Genomic DNA, 23,398 nt, shown 5'->3' on the forward strand with positions numbered 1-23,398 from the left:
TGTTTGTTGCCCAGGCTGGAGTGCAGTGGTGTAATCTTGGCTCACTGCAACCTCCGCCTCCTGGGTTCAAGCAATTCTCCTGCCTCAGCCTCCTGAGTAGCTGGGGTTACAGGCATGCACCACCACGCCTGGTTAATTTTTGTATTTTTAGTAGAGACGGGGTTTCACCATGTTGGCCAGGCTGGTCTCGAGCCCTTGACCTCAGGTAATCTGCCCGCCTTGGCCTCCCTAAGTTCTGGGATTACAAGGCGTGAGCCACTGTGCCAGGCCTGATCATTTTTGATTGTTGATTAAGCTGTGTATTTCTCTGAGGGCCTGGCCAGTGACACATAGTCATTGAGTTAGGCACCTGGTTGGACTCAGCCTGGTCTGAGTCAACCAGAGGCACTAATCTACTGAATAGCTATTTAGGTAAGACTTTTTAAAAAACTTTCTTTGCTTTTCTCTGGAACAGAAGCTAAGATATTTTATTTATTTATTTATTAATTATTGAGACGGAGTCTTGGTCTGTCGCCCAGGCTGGAGTGCAGTGGCGCAATCTGGGCTCACTGCAACCTCCACCTCTTGGGTTCAAGTGATTCTCCTGCCTCAGCTTCCCTATTAGCTGGGACCACAGGCATGTGCCACCACACCCAGCTAATTTTTTTGTATTTTTAGTAGAGACAGGGTTTCACCTGTGTTAGCCAGAATGGTCTCGATCTCCTGACCTTGTGATCCGTCCACCTTGGCCTCCCAAAGTGCTGGGATTACAGGTGTGAGCCACCATGCCCAGCCTTCTTTTATTTTATCTTATATTTTTGATAAGGATATTTGATTTCTATTTCCATTTGTGACATTCATTCAGAATGATATTTTCTGAGCACCATACACTGTGCGAACTGTGTGATCTTGGTTAAGTCATTTAATCTCACTGGGCTTCAATTGATTGAATCCTCTACCTTCATTCCTTAACTGCAAAATGGACTAGAGTAGGACTATGTTCTGAGGAACTGCCTTGGGAGTTGGGGTCTAGGGGGACGGGAGGAGGCTAGATGGAGGCAGTGTACCCTGGTGAAGTTGGGGCAGCTCCCGCTGGAACTACTCTTACCCTCCACCACTCCAGCGCAGCTGCACTTGTATTTATCCTATCTGTCTCCAGAGCCTCCTCAACCCAGTTGTCTTTCCTCCTCAACTGTGGCCTTTTGTCCCTCTTTTAATTTATCCTCTGATCCTTGTATGTCCTAGATTCAGAGGATGATTTCTAAATTCCTATAGCCATAGATGGAGCATATTGGTGGTATATTGCACCGGAACAAAAAGGGAAGCATGTGAAGGGAAAAAGGAAAAAAAAATAGAAGTAAAAGAAACACATGGGAGAGATGGAAAGAAGAACAACTATGAGTTGAGGAGAGGGAGATGGAGCAAAAAGGTGAAACACATATAATGAAGGAATATTGTATGTTTGTCACCTGAAGTTGCATTACTTATTTAATTTTTGTTTTTTTTTTTAGAGACGGAGTCTCGCTCTGTCACCCAGGCTGGAGTGCAGTGGCGCCATCTTGGCTCACTGCAAGCTCCGCCTCCCAGGTTCACGCCATTCGCCTGCCTCAGCCTCCTGAGTAGCTGGGACTACAGGCGCCTGCCACCACGCCCGGCTAATTTTTGTATTTTTAGTAGAGACGGGGTTTCACTTTGTTAGCCAGGATGGTCTCGATCTCCTGACCTCGTGATCCACCCGCCTCGGCCTCCCAAAGTGCTGGGATTACAGGCGTGAGCCACCATGCCCGGCCTTTTCTTTTTTTTTTGAAGTCTTGCTTTGTCACCCAGGGTGGAGTGCAGCAGCACCACCTTGGCTCGCTACAACGTCGGCCTCCCGGGTTCAAGCAGTTCTGCTTCAGCCTCCCAGGAAGTTGGGATTATAGGCTTGTGCCACCACGCCCGGCTAATTTTTGTAATTTTAGTAGAGATAGGGTTTCGCGGTGGTGTTACCCAGGCTGGTCTCAAACTCTTGGCTTCAAGTGATCCCCCCACCTTGGCTTCCCAAAGTGGTGGGAATACAGGCGTGAGCCATTGCACCTGGCTGTATATGGATTTTATTAGTGTGCCTAGAATTTTACTTTCATGTATATATTTCTTCTGTGACTGCCTCAATTGCTTTGTTCTCCTAATTTTTAAAAATCTATTGATTTGATTACAAAAGTTCTTGGGTTAAAAACATCTGATTCAAAAATAGATTCCCTCTTTATTTCTTTAATCTATCTTAACGTTTAAGAAAACTGAGGAGCTAGTCTGTTTTCCCAGTAGAAATTAAATAACATTTACGTTAATTGTAGTCATGCATACTTACCTGAAATTTGTCATTTTAATTTTTTTTTAAGGAGCTGATGGTACACACATGGATGGTGATCAAATTGTTGTGGAAGTACAAGAAACTGTTTTTGTTTCAGATGTTGTGGATTCAGACATAACTGTGCATAACTTTGTTCCTGATGACCCAGATTCGGTTGTAATCCAAGATGTTATTGAGGACGTTGTTATAGAAGATGTTCAGTGCCCAGATATCATGGAAGAAGCAGATGTATCTGAAACGGTCATCATTCCTGAGCAAGTGCTGGACTCAGATGTAACTGAAGAAGTTTCTTTAGCACATTGCACAGTCCCAGATGATGTTTTAGCTTCTGACATTACTTCAGCCTCAATGTCTATGCCCGAACACGTCTTGACGGGTGATTCTATACATGTGTCTGACGTTGGACATGTTGGACATGTTGAACATGTGGTTCATGATAGTGTAGTGGAAGCAGAAATTGTCACTGATCCTCTGACTACCGACGTAGTTTCAGAAGAAGTATTGGTAGCAGACTGTGCCTCTGAAGCAGTCATAGATGCCAATGGGATCCCTGTGGACCAGCAGGATGATGACAAAGGCAACTGTGAGGACTACCTTATGATTTCCTGTAAGTCTTGGGGTACAGTAATTGTCAAAGGTGTTTTTGAAGGCTGCCTCTCCTAATTTACATCAGGGGAGAAATTTTCCTGACTTAAATGTCTGTAGAGTTAAAGTAAATCTCATAGACTTACCTGCATTGTTGTTTCCATTTGCAGCCTACAAGATAACTGAAAATTAAGAAAAGTGAGGCCGGGCGTGGTGGCTCACGCCTGTAATCCCAGCACTTTGGGAGGCCGAGGCAGGTGGATCACCTGAGGTCAGGAGTTCGAGACCAGCCTGGCCAACGAACATGGTGAAGCCCCGTCTCTACTAAAAATACAAAAATTAACCAGGTGTGGTGGCGGGCACCTGTAATCCCAGCTACTCGGGAGGCTGAGGCAGGAGAATCGCTTGAACTGGAGCTGGAGGTTGTAGTTAGCCAAGATTGTGCCACTGCACTCCAGCCTGGGTGACAGAGCAAGACTCCTTCTCAAAAAAAAAAAAAAAAAAGAAAAAACTGAAAGGAATAGAACTGAACTTTGGAATCATGAAGGATGTGATTAGGCTGTTACCAGCCTTTATTAGAATTATGAACGCTCTTGAAACCTAAAAGGAGTTGGGAAAAAAAAAGTGTAACCAAGCTACTTACAATCTTGTTTTTTTTTTTTGGAGGGAGAGTCTTGTTTGCTCTGTCGCCCAGGCTGGAGTGCAGTGGCACGAGCTCAGCTCACTGTAACCTCTTCCTTTCGAGTTCAAGTGATTCTCGTGCCTCAGCCTCTCGAGTAGCTGGGATTGTAGGCACGCACCACCACGCCTGGCTAATTTTTTGTATTTTTAGTAGAGATGGGGTTTTGCCGTGTTGTCCAGTCTGATCTCGAACTCTTGAGCTCAGGCAATCCACCTGCCTTGGCCTTCCAAAGTGGGAGGATTACAGGTGTGAGATACCATGCTGCTACTTATTTTCTTGAATATGGATACACAGTACTGTTTATGTAATACTTATGTACTAATATAATATGTAAAACGCTACATAACAGATAACATGAAAAAGAGTTCTGGTATAGTATGAAACATGATTCCAAAACATGCCATCAAGTATGATGGATTCATACTAGGTTATTGGAGAGAAGTAAAGTATTTTGAAACACACCTTTACATGTTTATCTTAGCATCTGGAAGGACAGCCGTTATCTTCTTAAAACATACTTCTTGGTACCGATTTCGGAGATAAAATTCTAGATTGGCTAGGCCACAGTTCTGACCCAGTATGGAAATTCTTATGCCTTAAGGAACTAAACTTAAAATATAAAGGATTCATAGGCTATTTATAAATTTACAAGAATGTTTGCTTTGCTCGAATACCTGTTTTAATACAGGAATTTAATATTAGTATATTGGAGTCCACCAGCATTTTAGGAAACTTCTTTGAGATTTTGAAACTCCTTTGAAAACTTCTTGAGATTTTGAAATTCAAAGAATTATTTGTGGAAAGGGGGACAAAATGCCTTTATTCAACACGTTTATTGGACTCTTAATGTGTGAGACATTGTTGTAGGTCGTATAGATACAGATATGTGCTAAAGAAATACATACATAAAACTATTATCCCTGGAGAGCTTTTGATCATCTGTGGGAGAGAAAGTTTGTAGTGTGATGCAGAGGTGTGGCTAAACTGCTGTGGAGATGGGATGGAGTAGCTGACCTTTAAAATCAAGGATGAATTCTAGTTTTACAGGATGAAGGGCATGGGTGGCAGAAAGACATTCCAGGCATATAGTGTAGTATGTTAAAAAAGAAAAAAAGGTTCTGGGTTTTGCTGATAATGATGGGAACTTTAGGATACACTTATATATCTTTGTGTATGTTCTGTTTTATTCCTTAGAATAAATTTGTAGAAATAGAATTGATAGATCAAAGGGTATACACATTTACAAGTTTGGTTATGCTTGAAGTTTGGTTAAATTCCATTGGTATTTTGCCTTAATATTCCCTTCACCAAATTTATGAGAATGTTCATTTCCTTACACTCGAACCAACACAGTATTATTTTTCTTTTTAGTTTTTGCCAGTCTGATAGGGAAAAATACAGTATCCTGTTTCAGTTTTGAATTTATTTATTTATTTATTTATTTATTTATTTTTTGAGACGGAGTCTCGCTGTGCCCCCAGGCTGGAGTGCAGTGGCGTGATCTCGGCTCACTGCAAGCTCCGCCTCCCGGGTTCACGCCATTCTCCCGCCTCAGTCTCCCAAGTAGCTGAGACTACAGGCGCCCGCCACCACGCCCGGCTAGTTTTTTTGTATTTTTAGTAGAGACGGGGTTTCACCATGTTAGCCAGGATAGTCCAGTTTTGAATTTATTTTAGGATGATAATCCTTGTATGTGGAATAAGACTAAGTGAGGGAGAGATTAGTGGCAGTGAGCTGCTGAAATGGTTCATATATAAGATGATATGAAGTACATTAATAATAGTGAAGGGGACAGAGATTAGCTGCATTCAAAAGAGATTAGGAAGAAAAATGGATGAGATTTGATGATAGATAAAAAAAGGCTAGGGGTTTGAGGAAGAAAGATAATTCAAGGATGACCCTAAGTGTTCCACCTTGGGAGACTGGATGCCTGGTCATACCATTACCTGAAAGGAGGAGTAGGTTTGGTGGGGGAAGGTGGGGGCAGGGGAAATATTTGGGATCTGTTATAGTTTGAGTTGCTTGCTGGTGGATGTTTTCTCTAGCCAGTTGAAAATATGACTTTGGTGCTTTTGAGAGAGTTTGTTGCTAGAGGAAGAAATTTAGGACAACAGAATATAGCAGTATCGTATATGGAAATTGATGGTAGTCCCCAGAGCATGCTTGTCGAGTAAGAGTGTCAAGTATAGCTCCTTTAGGTATTTAAGAAGTAGGCAGAGAAGAATCCTTGAAAAACCAGGAGGTTTTGGGAAGAGAAGGAGGAGAAAAAGTGTTTCCAACACTGTTAAGGATAGAGTTTCTATAAGTATCAGCCACTGAGGAGAAAGCAGGCTTTTTGGTTTGGCATTTAGGAGGTCATTGTATCTAAATTAGAGTAGGTTCAGTAAGGTATGGGCTAGTGGAGAGGAGATGAAAGAGAGGAGCTGTGATGGATTAAGAAGTTAGTGGAAGTGGAGTTACGTGAAGCGGTTTGGAAAAATTGCCATTTTGGTCAGCAAAGGGACTGAAGAGGTGGGAGTATAGCTTTTGATGGTTGCCTGGATGGCGAAAGCAAGTTGAACATGTTTATAGACTTAAGGGAAAAAAAATCACTGAACAGAGAGAGCCTGAAGATAAAGGAAGGGCTAGTGGAGCAGGTTCCAGAGAAGGGGAAAGGGACTGGGGTCCAGGGCTGCAGGAGATGGCTGTTAGGTGAGTCCTGGAGAGAGAAAGTGAGTCCCCTTCTCTGAGACAGGAAGGCAGTTAAGGATGAGGCCCCTTTCCAGGGACAGAAGGTAAAAGGAGTGCTTGAATGTTGGGAGCTATTTTGTCTGTGTAGCAAGTTCATCTGCACATATGAAAGGACTGCAGAGGTTGGGTGGAAAGCTGAAGGATAATGGCAAAGGGTTGAAGAGCTTTAGTCTTTTGGGGATGGGCCAGTGTAGGAAGCCGAGAATTTATGAGATAGATAACTGAACTGCATTGAGGGGCCAGCTAAGGTTAGGGGTCTATTTTATTTTTTAAATGGAGTTTCGCTGTGTTGCCCAGGTTGGAGTGCAATGGGGCAATCTTGGCTTACTGCAACCTCCACCTCCCGGGTTCAAGCGATTCTCGTGCCTTGGCCTCCCGAGTAGCTGGGATAACAGGCACTTGCCACCAAGCCCAGCTAATTTTTGTATTTTTTAGTAGAGACGGGTTTTCACCATGTTGCCCAGGCTGGTCTTGAATTCCTGACCACAGGTGATCCACCCGCCTTGGCCTCCCAAAGTGCTGGGATTATGGGCGTGAGCTACCACGCCCAGCCAAAAATGCTATTTTAAAATGCAGATTGAGCATCCTTTATCCAAAAATCCAATATCTGAAATGCTCCAGAATCCAGAACTTTCTAAGTACAGACGTGACACCTCAAGTGGAAAATTCCACACCTGACACTTGCTTTCTGAGGGTTCAATGCGTATAAACTTTATTTCAAGCACAAAATTGTTAAAAAATATTGTATAAAATTACCTTCAGGCTATATGTATAAGGTGTATATGAAACACAGATTAATTTTTTTTTTTTTTTTTTTTAGAAAGTCTTGTTCTGTCTCCCAGGCTGGAGTGCAGTGGCTCCACCTCGGCTCACTGCAACCTCCACCCCCTGGGTTCAAGCGATTCTCCTGCCTCAGCCTCCCAAGTAGCTGCGATTATAGGCACGTGCCACCACGCCTAGCTAAGTTTTTTGTATTTTTAGTAGAGACGGAGTTTCGCCACTTTGGCCAGGCTGGTCTCAAACTCCTGACCTCAAGTGATCCATCTGCCTCGGCCTCCCAAAGTGCTGGGATTACAGGCGTGAGCCACTGCGCCCGGCCGAAACACAGATAAATTTCATGTTTAGACTTGGGTCTCATCCCTAAGATAATCTCGTTACGTATATGCAAATATTGCAAAATCCACAGAAGTCTGAAACAGTTCTGGTCCAAGTATTTTGGTTAAGGGTTACTCAACCCTCACAACTGCCAGATTTTCTGTTACAAGACTGGGCAAACCAGGACCAAGGCTAGAGAAAGCAGAGAGTTGAGTTCATCCCAGTTTGTGAGGGGAAGAGGGCCTGGTGAAACACTGAAGAGGAGAAAGCACTCTCGCTTCTCCTTGACTTCTCTCTGCACTTTCTGCCCTTTCTGTCTTCCTCAGCTTTTTTGCTAAGGAGTAAAATGCATGGTATTGTTTTGCCCTTTAACTGCACACTATCTCTTGCCTTTACTTTCTCCTCTTTTAGGAAGTTCAGCCCTCCAAGGAAGTCATTGAAAAAAAACAGAGTTGCTTTAGTAACAATTGACTCAGCATATCAGGTTCTTGTATTACAGATTCTGTATACAAGAGGAGATGTATAGATTCTATATACAGAATCTGTAATACAAGACATGTAAAATTTTACAAACTTGTAAAATTTTCATTAAAAATCTTACTTGTAGTCATCTTTAGGCCCTGGGTTTCTTCTAATTTATATAGATTTTAATGTTCCTGAAAAAGTAAATGTGGATGAACATAAATGGCTGTTGTTAGTGTATTTTAATATGTTTTATGTATGAGTATATATTTTAGTAATATAATTTTTCCTTTTAAAATAAAACATATCCAAACTCAAGTAATGCAGATATACATTTAAACAAATACATACACACATGAGCATTTGCATGCACACATGTGATATTCCCGTATTTCACTATAATGAAATGGTTGTTTTTAAGTTGGGTTTAGAGATGGTGGCCTTTAGTAGTATCTTTTGTCTTCTCTATTATTATTTATTTTGAAATGAAGTCTCGCTCTCTTACCCAGGCTGGAGTGCAGTGGTGCCATCGCGGCTCACTACCACCTCTGCCTCCTGGGCTCAAGCAATCTTTCCACCTCAGCCTCCTGAGTAGCTAGGATGACAGGCAGGCGCCACCACAGCCGCCTAATTTTTGTATTTTTTGTAGAGAGGGGGTTTTGCCACATTGTTCAGGCTGGTCTTGAACCTAGTCTTGAACCAGCCTGGGCTCAAGCAGTTCGCCCACTTCAGCCTCCCTAAATTCTGCAATTCAGGTATGAGCCACCTTGCCTGGCCTATAGAGGCACTTTTGCGCTCTTACTTCCCTCTTCTTCATCATCCCCTTTCCTTTCAAAGTAATGATCATATTTTAAAATTTAATTTACTACTGGCTTTGGGATCAAACCAATTGAACACTTTAGAATTAATTAATATTTCTCTTGGCTGCGCCTCCCAGCAAAGATACTTAACGATGAATTTTATTTTAATTAATTATTTATTTTTGAGACAGAATCTTGCTCTGTTGCCCAGGCTGGAGTGCAGTGGCACGATCTTGGTTCACTGCAGCCTCCACCTCCTGGGTTCAAGCAATTCTCCTGCCTCAGCCTCCTGAGTAGCTGTGATTACAGGTGTGTGCCACCATACCTGGCTAATTTTTGTATTTTTAGTAGGGACAGGGTTTCGTCATGTTGGCCAGGCTGGTCTCAAACTCTGGCTTCAAGCAATCTGCCTGCCTCGGCCTCCCAAAGTGCTGGGATTACAGGCGTGAGCCACAGCATCTGGCCTTAATGATGCATTTTAACTTAAAACCTATATTGAGGTCGGGCACAATGGCTTATGCCTGTAATCGCAACACTTTGGGAAGCCTAGATGGGAGGGTCGCTTGAGCCCAGGAGTTCAGAGGTTACAGTGACCCTTGATTGCGCCACTGTATTCCAGCCCGGGTGACAGAAAGAGACCCTGTTTCTTAAAAAAAAAAAAACCCTCACAAAGCCCCCCTAAAACACCTATATTGATTTCAGAAGTTAAGGATTAACAAAGGTTTTGTCATAAGTATATAGAGGAACTATGGGCTACTTTAATCCATGATAGAGAATGTGGAGATACTATTATCGGTAGTCAACTTTTACGCTTTTTCATATTGTGATGAGAGATGGTAGTATCTCTGAATTCTTATATTTATTAAACACTCTTTATCTTTAGGTCAGAAATGTGGCCAGATGTCCAAGTACTCTCTTTTCTTTAAAAGTTTCAGTAAGTTACTGGATCTGAGTGTCTAATAAACAGCTTTTATAATGTCTTTAGTATCCATCTTGGCAGGTTTCTTCCCTCTGCAGGTCTCATTTAAAATGATGATGGGCCAGGTAAGGTGGCTCACACCTGTAATCCCAGCATTTTGGGAGGCTGAGGTGGGAGGATCTCTTGAGGGTAAGGAGTTCGAGACCAGCCTGGGCAACATGGTGAGACCACCCCATCTCTACCCCCGCCCCTCCCCCCCAAAAAAAAGATTAGCTGGTATGGTGGCGTGTACCTATAGTCCCAGCTGCTCAGGAGGCAGAGGCAGGAGGATCCCTTGAGCACAGGAGTTCGAGGTTGCAGTGAGCTATAATCATACCATTGCACTTCAGCCTGGGTGACAGAGCGAGACCCCATCTTTAAAAAACCAAAAACCAAAAAAACCACACAAAACAACAATAAATGATGATGAAGCAGTCCTCATTCTTTATAATGTGGTTGTGTATATAGACACAGATGTTCATTGTCACAGTATATAACTACCTTTGAGGTCAGGATGACTGACTTCTTTAGTCTTTGCAATCTAGATTTTATGATTGGCTTCTAAGTTACTTACATGTTTCTTGAGGACAGGAACTATTTACTGCATCTTTGCTGCTTATCACACTATGTGTGTATTAGGTATGAAATAAATATTTGTTGAATAAATGAATATATGAATGTTATAGCTGAAAGTCTGTACATCATGCCTTATCCAAGGCATTAACAATAACATTTCTTCCTTACCCGTAGCTATTGTCTCTTGATAACAATAAAAATAGGTAATAGTAAATCTTCAATAAATAATATCTATGTGCCGGAATTGAAAATATAGTTAGTTTTTGAGATGAGATCTCACCGTGTTGCCCAGGCATACATACCTGCCTGGCATACATACATACATATATGCCTGTAGATGTACAGTGGCTATCTGCAGGCCTGATCATAGTGCACTGCAGCCTCGAATAATAGCTTCTCCAAGGTCACACCCAGCAGCATTAGGGTGAGCTTTGAAACCAGTTATGTTTTATTCCAAAGTGTCCACTCTTAATTCTCTTATTGCCCCCGCTTCCTCTCTCTCTCTCTCTGTGTGTATGTATGTTTGTATGTATGTGTGTATAACTTAATACTACACAGCAGTAGAGTTCATGATAAATAGTGCTTATTGGTAGAAGGGGAGGCAAATAGAATTCCAAAGATAACTACAATTTACAATATTAATGAATACCAAATTTCAACAATGTTAAAAAATAATTTGTTGGGAGGGGTTAAGCATTTTCTTATTTAACTCATTCTAGCAGAAGCCCAGACAGCTTCCAAACCCCATCCTGTTGTTTTTCTAACTGAAAAGTGTTAATTTTTTTCAAATTTGTGTTTACATGAGAAAAAGGAATCGTATATAAGCTATTATTTTTACTCTTGCCAGTGTTGATTTTTCTTTTGCCTTCATTCATTCAGAAAACATTTATTGATTAGTGATAATGAGCTGCAAACCTCACTAGGGGTTGGAGATAAATAGCAAAGTCTCTGGCTTTTTAAGAGTTCACAGACTCGGAGGGAAGAGAAACAGAAACAGGCAATTACAGTTGAGTGTAGGAAGGTATATAAATAGATATACAAAGTACTTTAGAAGCACTAAGAAAATGGGGCCGGGCGTGGTGACTCACACCTGTAATCCCAGTACTTCGGGAGGCTGAGGCAGGCAGATCACGAGGTCAGGAGTTCGAGACCAGCCTGACCAACATGGTGAAACCCCGTCTCTACTAAAAATACAAAAATTAGCCGGGCATGGTGGCACGCACCTGTAATCCCAGCTACTCAGGAGGCTGAGGCAGGAGAATCGCCTGAATCCGGGAGGCAGATGTTGCAGTGAACTGAGATCACGTGCCGCTGCACTCCGGTGACAAAGTGAGACTGTCTCAAAATAAATAAATAAAGGAAAATTTTAAATAAAGGAACATTTTTGGTACGCTTGAGGGAGATGAATGCTATAAAAGCATTATAAACTGAAGTTCTATGGAAGCTCACTTAAAGATATTGACCAAGTTTATTTCATCTCCTATTCATTTTCCTCCCTCCTGTATTTGAAGCAAATTCCACATAACGTTTTTTTCATAAGTATTTCAGTATTTACTTCTCAAAGACAAGGATTAAAAAAAACCCGTTTTCAAAGCTTTAAAAAATAATTTGACATGAACTCAATCTGAAGGGCATATAAAATAAAATGTTCATTAGGTGGCTGAGGAGGGAAGAAAGGCAGAGAGATGTGAGAGATCATTGAGGGTTCACAGACCTATTCTTTGGGTGCTAATAATGTCTGGTGAGGTGTGTGGGGGAAGTAGTGAGAAAGAAGATTGGCAAATAGGGCCCAAAACACAAAGGCTCTTGAACATAGACGCCTGCTTTACTTTTTGGACGTGGGAAGCTGTTAAAGGGTTTTAGACAGATTAATAATAACATGTTTAGACTAATAGTTTAGATAATGGCATGTTCAGGGCAGGCGCAAGTTAAGAGTGAATTCAGAAACAAAAAGTACATTTTGGAAGGTTATTGTGGTAGTTCAGGTAAGAAAAAGTTGATAATAGTTCGAAATAAGTTTGTGTTTTGTTTTTTTGAGATGGAGTCTCGCTCTGTCGCCCAGGCTGGAGTGCAGCAGTGCGATCTCGGCTCACTGCAACCTCCACCTCCTGGGTTCAAGCGATTCTCCTGCTTCAGCCTCCCGAGTAGCTGGGACTACAGGTGTGTGCCACCATGCCCGACTAATTTTTTGTATTTTTAGTAGAGGTGGGGTTTCACTGTGTTAACCAGGATGGTCTCGATCTCCTGATCTCGTGATCCACCTGCTTTGGCCTCCCAAATTGCTGGGATTACAGGCGTGAGCCACCGCGCCTGGCCTGAAATAAGGTTTTATCAGTAGAATTCAGCAGAAACTGATTCATGACATATTTAGGAAGTAGAATTTGGATTAAATTTAGGGTTGAGGAAGAGGGGAGGGTTTGCAGCTCACTTCTTGGTTTCTGGCTTATGCAGCTGGGCACGTGGCAAAACTGTTACTAGAAGAGGAGCAGATGGACATGCTAAAGATTTATTTACAGGGTTGCTGCATACAACTACAATGTAAAGGGACTCCTGCAAATATGTAATGAGGTGGCCCTGGTTTGCCTGGTCATCTAGTTTAGGTATTTTGACCAGTCATTCTAATATTAGCTCCTAATTAAGCATGACTTTGGTCATAGTAGACATCCAATAAAACGTGGTTCAGGGAGCGAATAAATACATAAAGTCCAAACCCGTGTGTTTAATGTATAAACCCTGTGGGTCAACACAATCTGATAGTTTATTGATTGATTCTAGGGACTGTTAGCACAGAAGAGATAGTGAAATATTTACTCTTTCGTTCCATGGGCTAATTATTGGCTAGGTATGTATTTTACCATTATTTTTATGTATGTACCCTGCCAGTTTTTTTAAACCAGGGAGCAAATAAATACATAAAGTCCAAACCCCTATCTTTAACTTATAAACTCTGAGGGTCAACACAATCAAATAGTTTATTGATTGATTCTAGGGACTATTAGCACAGAAGAGATAGTAAAATATTTACTCCTTTGTTCCATGGGTTAATTATTGGCTAGGTATATGTATTTTATTATTTTTATGTATGTACCCTACCACTTTTTAAAAAACCATTTGATAAAACACAGGAAAAAGTTTGGAATTTGAAAAATATGTCTCTACATGGGAATATTTCTGAGAAGTGTTATTTACTGAACTAAGGATATTTTGGAGAAAGTGTATTGAACATTCTTAAATTTTATTTCATTTTTTAAATTGTTTTAGTTGCCCAATAAAAATGGTATATATTTATGGTGTACAACATGATGTTTTGAAATATGTATGTGTTGTGGAATGGCTGAGTAGAGCTAATTAACGTACATTACCTCACATTCTTACTTTTTTGTGGTGAGAACACTTAAAATCTATTCTCAGTGATTTTCAAGTATACAGTGCATTGTTATTGACTATAATCACCTCGAGCATCTTTTTAAAGCTTTTTTGGATAAAATTCAAAAAGAGGTTATTTTAATCCATCTAAAATTGTGTCTTTACTGTAGACACTGAAATTTATTTAGAAATCAACACTACAATTAATGACTTAAGAGTTTTCAGTATAATGTTCAATCTAGGTGTTGGCTAGCTTTATAACAAGAATAAAGCACTCAAATAGGCAAAGATGTTTTAGTTTCTCCCCCTGCCAAAAACAAGGTTGGGAAAAGGTCTCTATTTTGAAAGCATTACAAGCAATTGGAGCTTCAGACTGGCCTTTTGGTTAATATTTACTGTTTATCTACTGAAACCTAGACAAAAATGTCACCTTGCCCTTTGAACAGATATATGATTACTTTGTGAGGTAATGGGTCTGGGGAGGGAAAAGAAAAGGAGAGAGGGAGAGAGAGAACATACCTCTCCTTGCCTATCTTAGAGAAGCAACATCTGGTGTATGGAAACTCAGCTTGCAGCTGAGTCAGACAGCCTTGGATTTGGATACCAGCTCTGCTACTCATTAGCTGAATGAATTCGGGCAAGTTAACTAACCTTTTTGTATTAGCTTCCTTATTTGTGAAATGCCAGTAATACTGCTTGACTTCCAGGGTGGTTGTGAGAATGAGAGATCCTGTCAGTCACTGCTAGCCATTGCTGTCGTTATCCAGAGGCTCAGTCAGTGGCATCCATTGGGCTAGCAAGGCTCAATGTCGATTAGCTTCATTATGACGTTTCTGTTGTCCCATCAGGGAATTCTTCTTGGGTAAGGGCAGGTACAGGGTGGGATTGTAACAGTTATTCCTTTCTCTTCCCCCTGAATGTATAAAGAAATCAGTTATTGTTTTACTAGTTTTAGACCTATTCAACTATTTTTCATTACTTATGTCTCTGACACCATGCTACAGATCACTGTAACTTAGGACAGGGACCTAACTGGTACTGTTCCTTTAATTCCTGGTCTACAGAATGAGGCTAATTTCACTAAACCTTTGAACCACTCCAGGAAAGTTTCAAGAATTAAAGGAGATCAGATCGTACCCAATTCTTTCAAGTCTCTTATAGGCTATATAATAAAAATAAGGTGGAATTTTAACCCCACAAAGAGGGTTCCTGAGGAGGAAGTTAAGAGAGGAAGGTCTAAGAGTGAAATTTAAATGTATTTATCTACTAAAGCATTTGCCTTCTTGACAGAATACTTCCTGCAAGTTACTCAGTCTTTTAGGTGCTCTGTTTTCACATATGTCAAGTAGAGACAAAACATCTAAGTTCTGGGGTTGTTGTCGTTGATTTCATAATAAAATACAGGGAAACTACCATAGTGCCTGGGACATAATAGTTGCTCAGATATCCTTTTAGTAGGAAATACCCATCTTTGATATCTTCATTGGATTTTTTTTTTTTTTTTTTTGAAATGGAGTCTTGCTCTGTCCCCCCAGGCTGGAGTGCAGTGGTGCGATCTTGACTCACTGCATCCTCCATCTCCTGGGTTCAAGCGATTCTCCTACCTCAGCCTCCGGAGTAGCTGGGATTACAAGTGTGTGCCACCACACCCAGCTAATTTTTGTATTTTTAGTAGAGATGGGGTTTCGCCATGTTGGCCAGGCTGGTCTCAAACTCCTGATCTCAGGTGATTCTCCTGTCTTGACCTCCCAAAGTGCTGGGATTACAGGCGTGAGCCACCGAGCCCGGCCTTCGTTGAGTATTAAGTAGCCATCCACACAGGGACCCTGAGGATGTTGAATAATACCAAGTCTATCCTACAGTTTCTCTTTTGATTGGATTTTGGGGTTCGAGGTTTAAAAAACATTCTGGTAATTATGTAATAAGACTATTAGACTTGTCATGGTAAGTTAGAATAGGCTTATTGTTTACAGAACCTAATTTTATCTTAGCAATAGTGAAGTGTATGGTAAGGAAAGGCCTGGTTTCCTTCCTTGACATCAGTCCCAAGATCACAGGTGTGAATCTTGTTAAAACTTTAGAAAAGATTTGTGTATTCATACTGCCCCTTGAGATAACTTACTTAGGAAGTAAAATCATCTTTATTTTTCTCTCAAATTAGCCTGTTTAAAGATTTATTAGGTGTCTGGGAGGCTGGGATTTAGTGAATGAATTTATGTCTACCTTGTGAGTATTGGCCATAGGTTTATCGACTTCAAGTTTAATTAGAGTTTGAGACTGATTGTGTCCTCATGGCATAGATTTTCCCTCTTGTCTGTGCCTCCTAGATAATTTCAGTTGTTCTCAAGATGAGTACAAGGTCTTTTCAATCTTTATTGAAATGTGGCAATCAGAGTTGCAGTGTTAAGATTTTGAGGCCTGGCGCAATGGCTCACACCTGTAATCCCAGCGTTTTTGGAGGCTGAGGCGGGAGGCTCACATGAGCCCAGGAATTCAAACTAGACTTGACAACATCGGGAGACCCCATCTCTAGAAACAATTAAAAAAAGAAAACACCAGGTATGGTGGTGCTTGCCTAGGAGGCTGAGGTGGAAGGATTGCTTGAGCCCAAGTCAGGGCCACAGTGAGCCATGATTGTGTGCTGCATTCCAGCCTGGGTGACAGAGTGAGACCTTGTCTCAAAAAAAAAAAAAAAAAACCCAAAAAAGATTTTATTTGAGCTTATTTTAATGACTGTTTATTGACTTCTCTTTTCTGGGTTTAAGAGATCATTTCTTATCTTTCAAGCATTATGCTTAGTGAAAGCAGCCAGGCGAAAAAGACCACATGTTGTATGATTCCATCTATGTGAAATGTCTAGAAGAGGCAGATCCATAGAGAAAGTAGATGAGTGGTTTCCAGGAGATTGGGGGAAGAATGAGTTGGGCCTGACTGCTAATGGGTATGGTGTTTCTTTATGGGGAATTAGAAGGGTGGTGATGGTTGCACCACAGTGAATGTACTAAAAATCACTTAATTGTACACTTTAAAATGGAGAATTTTGTTATGTAAACTGTATCTCAATAATGATAAAAGCCAAATGGGCCAAGCAACAATCCCCTAGAGCCTTTATTATTAGCTTTTCTGTTTACTAAAGGCCCCAAATTAGCCTTTCCTCTTTAAGCAATTACTTTTTTCAATAAAATATCTTCCAGTATAATGAGGGATGTTTAAAAAAGGAGAGGTGATAGTTATGGAATTGTGCCAAAAGCTTTTAATTTAGTTTTTAAAATTAGTTTTTAATTATAAAATACACATAAAATTTACCATCTTAACAATTTTTTAATTATACAGTTCAGTGGCATTAAGTGCATTCACACTGTTGAGCGACCATCAGTATCATCCATCCCCAGAACTCTTCATCTTGCAAAACAAACTCCATACCCATTAAACACTAACTCCCTGATCCCCTCCTCCCAGCCCCTGGCAGCCACCCTCCCACTTTCTCTTAGGAATTCGACTACCCTGGCTACCTCTTAAAAGTGGGATCATACAGTATTTTTACTTTTGTGGCTAACTTATTTCACCTAGCATGATTTTTCAAGATTTATTCATGGTAGCTTGTGTCAGAATTTCCTTCCTTTTTAAGGCTAAATAGGATTCCATTGTATGGATAGACCATACTGTGTTTATTCATGGAAAAACTATTTTAAAGCAGTAATCCTTTGCCTTACCTACCCTTTGTTCTTCCTGGCTCATCCCCCCAAAGGCAACTGTAGCAGGTCCTGGAATAACATGTTATTTGCTTATAATGTTGATGAGAAAGAAAATTGACTTTCTGCTGGGGACACCGTCCCTGTGGCGTTTGCACATTATCCTCATGTCTGTGTGGGTTTCCTCCCACATCCCAAAGCTGTGCACATTAGGTTAATTGGCGTGTCTACACTGTCCCAATGTGACTGAGCATGCCCTGTGATGGTTCCTGCCTGATACCCTGAGCTGCTGGAGAGGCTTCTACACCCACGACCCTGATCTAGAATCATTGGGCAAATTATCATCTTGTTTTTACTGATCTTTCTTAAATACATGTATAGCCCACATTTATTTCCACGTTTAATGCTAGAAGTGTTTTAGACTATACTTAGAAGTTTGGTGATGTTTTTGTGACCAGAAATATGCCATAGGAACTTAACTCTTGTTTATATCAATTAGCCTACAGTAATTTTTTTTTGTTTTTTTGAGGCCATGTTTCACTCTGCCACCCAGGCTGGAGTGCAGTGGCGCTATCTTGACTTACTGCAACCTCCGCCTCCCTAGTGCAAGCAGTTCTCGTGCCACGGCCCCCCAAGTAGCTGGGACTACACGTGTGTACCACCCTGCCCAGCTAATTTTTGTATTTTTAGTAGAGACGGGGTTTCACCACGTTGGCCAGGCTGATCTCAAACTCCTGACCTCAAGTGATCCTCCCGCATTAGCCTCCCAAAGGGCTAGGATTACAGGCGTGAGCCACTGCGCCTGGCCAAAAAATTGCTTTTGTTATACTACGTTGTTTGGCTGAAAGTCACAATTTCTGAGAACCTACCAATGACATTACCTGAGGACTTATACTTTCTCTTTCAGCTATTTCTAATGGTACTTATCTATATGATTTTAAATAATATACTTTCTTGACTTTTTTTTTGAGACAGTTTCGCTCTATCATCCAGGCTGGAGTGCAGTGGCGTGATCTCGGCTCACTGAACCTCCGCCTCCCAGGTTCAAGCGATTCTCCCTGCCTCAGCCTCCTGAGTACCTGGGATTACAGGCGTCTGCCACCTTGCCTGGCTAATTTTTGTAGTTTTAGTAGAGACAATGTTTCACGATGTTTCGCTGTGTTGGCCAGGCTAGTCTTTTGTGATCTGCCCACCTTGGCCTCCCAAAGTGGTGAGATTACAGGCGTGAGCCACCACGCCCGGCCACTTTCTTGATTTTTACTTCTGTTTCATACGTTCTTTCTTCATGTCCTGCTGTGATAGCTGACAATTTTGCTCACTTTTGTTCTCACATCCCTTTCCCATGACTTTTCACGGTAGGTGTGTTTCAATTTTTGGTTCTTTTACTTTTCAAAATTTAAGTAATACATTAACATCTTTATTTCTTGTTCCATCAAATGTGGACAGTATCTTTTGGCTCCTGCTTTTTAAGATGAGGATATCAGTGCCTTTGCCCTCCACTTTCTTTAAGCTGTTCAGCCTACCTTCCAATCTATGTTTACTTTGTATTGTTGAGGCTGATCCATTTTAGGTTCTCTTTTATTTTTATTTTTTTGAGATGGAGTTTCGTTCTTGTTACCCAGGTTGGAGTGCAATGGCGTGATCTCGGCTTACCACAACCTCTGGCTCCGAGGTTCGGGCAATTCTCCTGCCTCAGCCTCCCGAGTAGCTGGGCTTACAGGAATGCGCCAACACTCCTGGCTAATTTTTCTATTTTTAGTAGAGACGGGGTTTCTCCATGTTGGTCTCCATGAGGCTGGTCTTGAACTCCTGACCTCAGGTGATCCGCCTGCCTTGGCCTCCCAAAGTGCTGGGATTACAGGCATGAGCCACCACGCCCAGCCAATCCATGTATGTTCTATAACCATTAGTCAGCCTTCCAATAAAGTAGGAAATCAGTACTCAGTGCTTACATTATTTTGATTGTGAAAATATCATTCGCAGCATAACCATTGATCACTTTGATTACATTTTTGCATACAGCTTTTTTCCCCTAGAAATTGTTATTGTCCCCTTTCCCCCTTGTATTCCTTTTTCTCTTTTTTTTTTTTTTGAGACAGGATCTTGCTCTGTTGCCCAGGCTAGAGTACAATGGTGTGATCATGGCTCACTGCTGTAACCTTGGACTCCTGGGCTCAAACAGTCCTCCTGTCTCAGCCTCCTGTGGAGCTGGGACTGCAGGCACGTGCTACCACATCCAGATAATTTATTTGTAGAGATGGGGTCTCACTGTGTTGTCCAGGCTGGTCTCAAACTTCTCGCTTAAGTGATCCTCCCACCTTGGCCTTCCAAAGTGTTGGGATTACAGGTGTGAGCCACCATGTTTGGCCGTAGGTTTTTTGTTCTTTGTTTGTTTGTTTATGCATTGTATTTTCATGCATGGGAGCCCTTTGAATTTGGAGATTTCCTCTAATAGTAGCCACTAGCCACATATTTGGCTAAAGTTGTTAAAATGAATTAAACATACAGTTCCTACATTGCACCAGTCACATTTCAAGTACTCAATAGCTACATGTGGCTAGTGCAGAACATTTCCTTCATCAAAGAAAGTTCTGTTGGTTAGCACTGGTCTGCAGGCTCAGTGAAATTGCAAACAATATGATATCTTTTTAAAAACTTGAGACAGGCCAGGTGTGGTGGCTCGTACCTGTAATCCCAGCACTGTAGGAAATGGAAGTGGAAGGATTGCTTGAGGCCAGGAGTTTGAGGCCAGCCTGGGCAACACAGTGAGATCCCATCTCTACCAAAACAAAAAAATTTATTTATTATATATTACAAGGCAATAGGGACAGTTAGAGTATAAACTGACAAAATCCAGAAAGAAGCTGAAGAGAAAAAAATATGAGGTAGAAGCCATCATAGAAGCAACAATAAGAAAAAATGTGTCTTAGCATATAGCCAAGGACAGAGGGATTGGGCTTTAGGAAATCACAAAATGAAATGTTAAGAAAATAAAATTGTGAAAATGCTTATGGAGAAGAAGGATAGATATGGAGAAAGATAAAGGACACAAATACACATAAGTGAAATTCCAGAAGAGAACAACTAATGAACTAGAAAAATATTTATAATGGAAGATTTTTTTCCTGAAATAAAGATTAGAATCTTTTTTGTTCCAAGAAATTGTCAAAATGGTAAAACAACCAAATCATAATCATACTGTTATTTAGTGAACTTTAAGGATCAAGAATTATAGGGACATCCACACAGAAATGCTCAGTGCTAGGAGACAGTGAAACAATGCCTGCAAAGTTCTGAGGAAATTGTAACCTAAGAGTTTTATATTCAGCCAATTCATTCTTCAAGTAAAGGCCGTGGACCAACATTTTCAAGTATGCAGAAATTCAGGGACTGTAGCACCCATTGGCCTTTCTTGGATGGGGGAACTATTTGGTATTGAATCTAGCAGATTAAAGGATCGATCAATAGAAAGAACCCTAGAATGGAGAAACTGATTTTTAAAAAAACTAGAAATGAGCATTGAGTTCATTTAATATAAAACTAGCTATAAAATATTTGGGGGAGTGGAGAAGTTGAAATGTTAACTTCCATATCTTTCACAGTAAAGTGACAGTAGATGCTGGGTCTAAAACTTATTTGTGTATTATAGGCAAAATATGGATGCATTTATAATATTTTTTCTTACTTTATTTTTTGAAGCGGGGTCTTGCTTTGTAGCCCAGGCTGGAGTGCAGTGGCGTGATCATGACTCACTGTAGTCTTGACCTCCTGGGCTGAAGTGATCCTCCTACCTCAGCTTCCCGAGCAGCTGGGACCACAGCCCCATACCACCATGCCCGGCTAATTTAAAAATTTTTTAGAGATGGTCTCACTATGTTGCCCAGGCCGAGGCAATCCTCCCACCTTGGCCTCCCAAAGTGTTGTGATTATAGGCATGAGCCACTGCACCTGCCTTGTTTTTTTAGACAGTTAAGAACTAATGTCTTAATGACCAAACATTTACTTGAAGATTAGCATTCATATATTTAACAAATGAATGTTGTGTGCTTACTCTATACGCCGGGCAGTATTGTAGGCACTTGGGATATACATTAGTGAACAAAACACAGGAAAGTTTCTTTCCCGCATAGACATTACATTCTAGCAGAGGTACACAGACATAGGTGAGTGGTATAGCATATTATAAGGTGATATGTATTTGGGGAGGTAATAAGAGGTATAAGGAGGATTTGGGTTACAAGTACGGTCAGGGTTTTGCTGAGAAGGTAACATTTGAGCAGACACTTACTTTTGAGACATCTGGTTAGACATCAAAGAGGAGATACATGTACAAATCTGAGTTATGGAGACAGGTCTAGAGTGGAGATGTACATTTGGGAGTTGTTGGTATATAAATGAAATTTAAGTCATGAGACAGAGTGAGATAACCAAAGGAGTGATTGTAGACAAACTTAAGACTAAGGACTAAGCCCTGGGGTTTGCAGCATTAGGTGGTAAAAGGAGGCTCCAGCAAGAGTGAGGAGGCATGGTCAGTGAGGTGAGAGGAAACCAAGAGATTGGGTCATGGGAGCCAAGTGAGGAAAGTGAATCACAGAGAGTGCGTATCTGTCAGATGCTGCCGCTGCAAGTCACGTGAGGGCTGAGAATTGGTCATAAGTGACCTTGATGGACAGTTTTGGTGAAGTTGTGGGCAAAGAATGACCTGATTGAAATGAACTTTTTTTTTTTTTTTTTTTTTTGGAGGCAGGGTCTCACTGTCGCCCAGGCCGAACTGCAGTGGTGCAATCACAGCTCACTGCAGCCTCGACCTCCTAGGTTGAGGTGATCCTTCCACCTCAGCCTCCTGGGTAGCTGGGACTACAGGTGCATGCTACCATGCCTGGCTAATTTTTTAATTTTTTTGTAGAGATGAGGGTCTCGCTGTGTTGCCCAGGCTGGTCTCTAAGTACTGGGCTTAAGCAATTCTCCTGCCTTGGCCTCCCAAAGAGCTGGGATTATAGGTGTGCACCACTGCACCCAACCTTGAAGTTACTTTAAAGGATATGAAATGAGGCAAATTTGAGAAATGGAGGTGGTGGAGAAATGGGATCAAGAGTTTTTGCTTGGCCGGGCACGGTGGCTCATGCCTGTAATCCCAGCATTTTGGGAGGCCGAGGTGGGTGGATCATCTGAAGTAAGGAGTTCAAGACCTGCCTGACCAACATGGTGAAATCCCATCTCTATTAAAAATACAAAATTAGCCAGATGTGGTGGCGCACGCCTATAATCCCAGCTACTTGGGAGGCTGAGGCAGGAGAATCGCTTGAACCCAGGAGGTGGCGGTTGCAGTGAGCTGAGACACACCATTGCACTCCAGCCTCGGCAACAAGAGCAAAACTCCACCTCAAAAAAAAAAAAAGGAGGTTTTGCTCATTTTAAGCAGGGGAGAAAGAATGGCTTGTTTGTATCCTGATGAGAATGATCCAGTAGAGGATGCAGAGAAAGAGAGGGGAGAGGTGCTCAAGCAGTGAAGGAGGGGCTTCAAAAAGAGGGGATAGGCATTAGGTAGGAACACAAATGGTTTGTGGGAACAGGCTGAAGACAGTGTATGTGGGCTTAGTTGCTGGCAGGTGGATTAGATGCGGTAGTGAATCTTCTCTTCTGGTTGATTTCTAGGTGAAGTAAGAAGGTCAGCCACTGAGAGGATGGGGAGGTGGTATTAGAGATTTGAGGGGTGAGGAGAATAGGGAAAAGAGGATGGGACAGAAAGTAGCAGAAAGGGCTCACTTCAGGTTCAGGGTTATGAATTTAAAGTGAAACCATCCGTTGGGTGTGTTTGTGTTTCTGTGTGTTTCCAGCCATATTTAGCTACCTAGGTGCTGGTGCAGAGGCAAAGAGGCAAATTGTAAAGTGTGTGATTGTGCCAAGCCTGTGTGATGAAACAAAAGAAGGGGTAGGGTAAGGGAATTGAGATCGTGGGCGAGGGAATGGGATTGACTTTGGAGTTAAAATTGTTTTGTTGTTGAGTTTAAATTCTCATGTTGTAACTTTTGTTTAAAAAGAGCATGTTACAACATCTCATTTTCACAAAAAGTTCTCTGTTCTTTCTTCCATCCTTTTATTTGTAGTATGCCTGGAGAAATG

At 41.4% G+C, this 23,398-nt stretch overlaps 1 protein-coding gene across 6 annotated transcripts in view; it reads left to right on the forward strand.

Moving 5' to 3' along the window:
* Window positions 1-23,398, forward strand: part of ZFX (zinc finger protein X-linked) — a 67,564-nt gene that overhangs the window by 28,778 nt on the left and 15,388 nt on the right. For 4 of the 6 annotated variants that reach the window (XM_025372721.1, XM_025372726.1, XM_025372722.1 and 1 more), the window contains one exon: window positions 2,358-2,936. The exons of the other annotated variants lie outside the window; for them this stretch is intronic. In XM_025372721.1, coding sequence (XP_025228506.1) covers window positions 2,358-2,936 — 579 coding nt within the window. The remainder of the gene's footprint in view (window positions 1-2,357; window positions 2,937-23,398) is intronic. 6 annotated transcript variants of the gene reach the window in all.

This window comes from Theropithecus gelada, chromosome X, assembly GCF_003255815.1.
Source record: "Theropithecus gelada isolate Dixy chromosome X, Tgel_1.0, whole genome shotgun sequence".
NCBI lineage: Eukaryota > Metazoa > Chordata > Mammalia > Primates > Cercopithecidae > Theropithecus > Theropithecus gelada.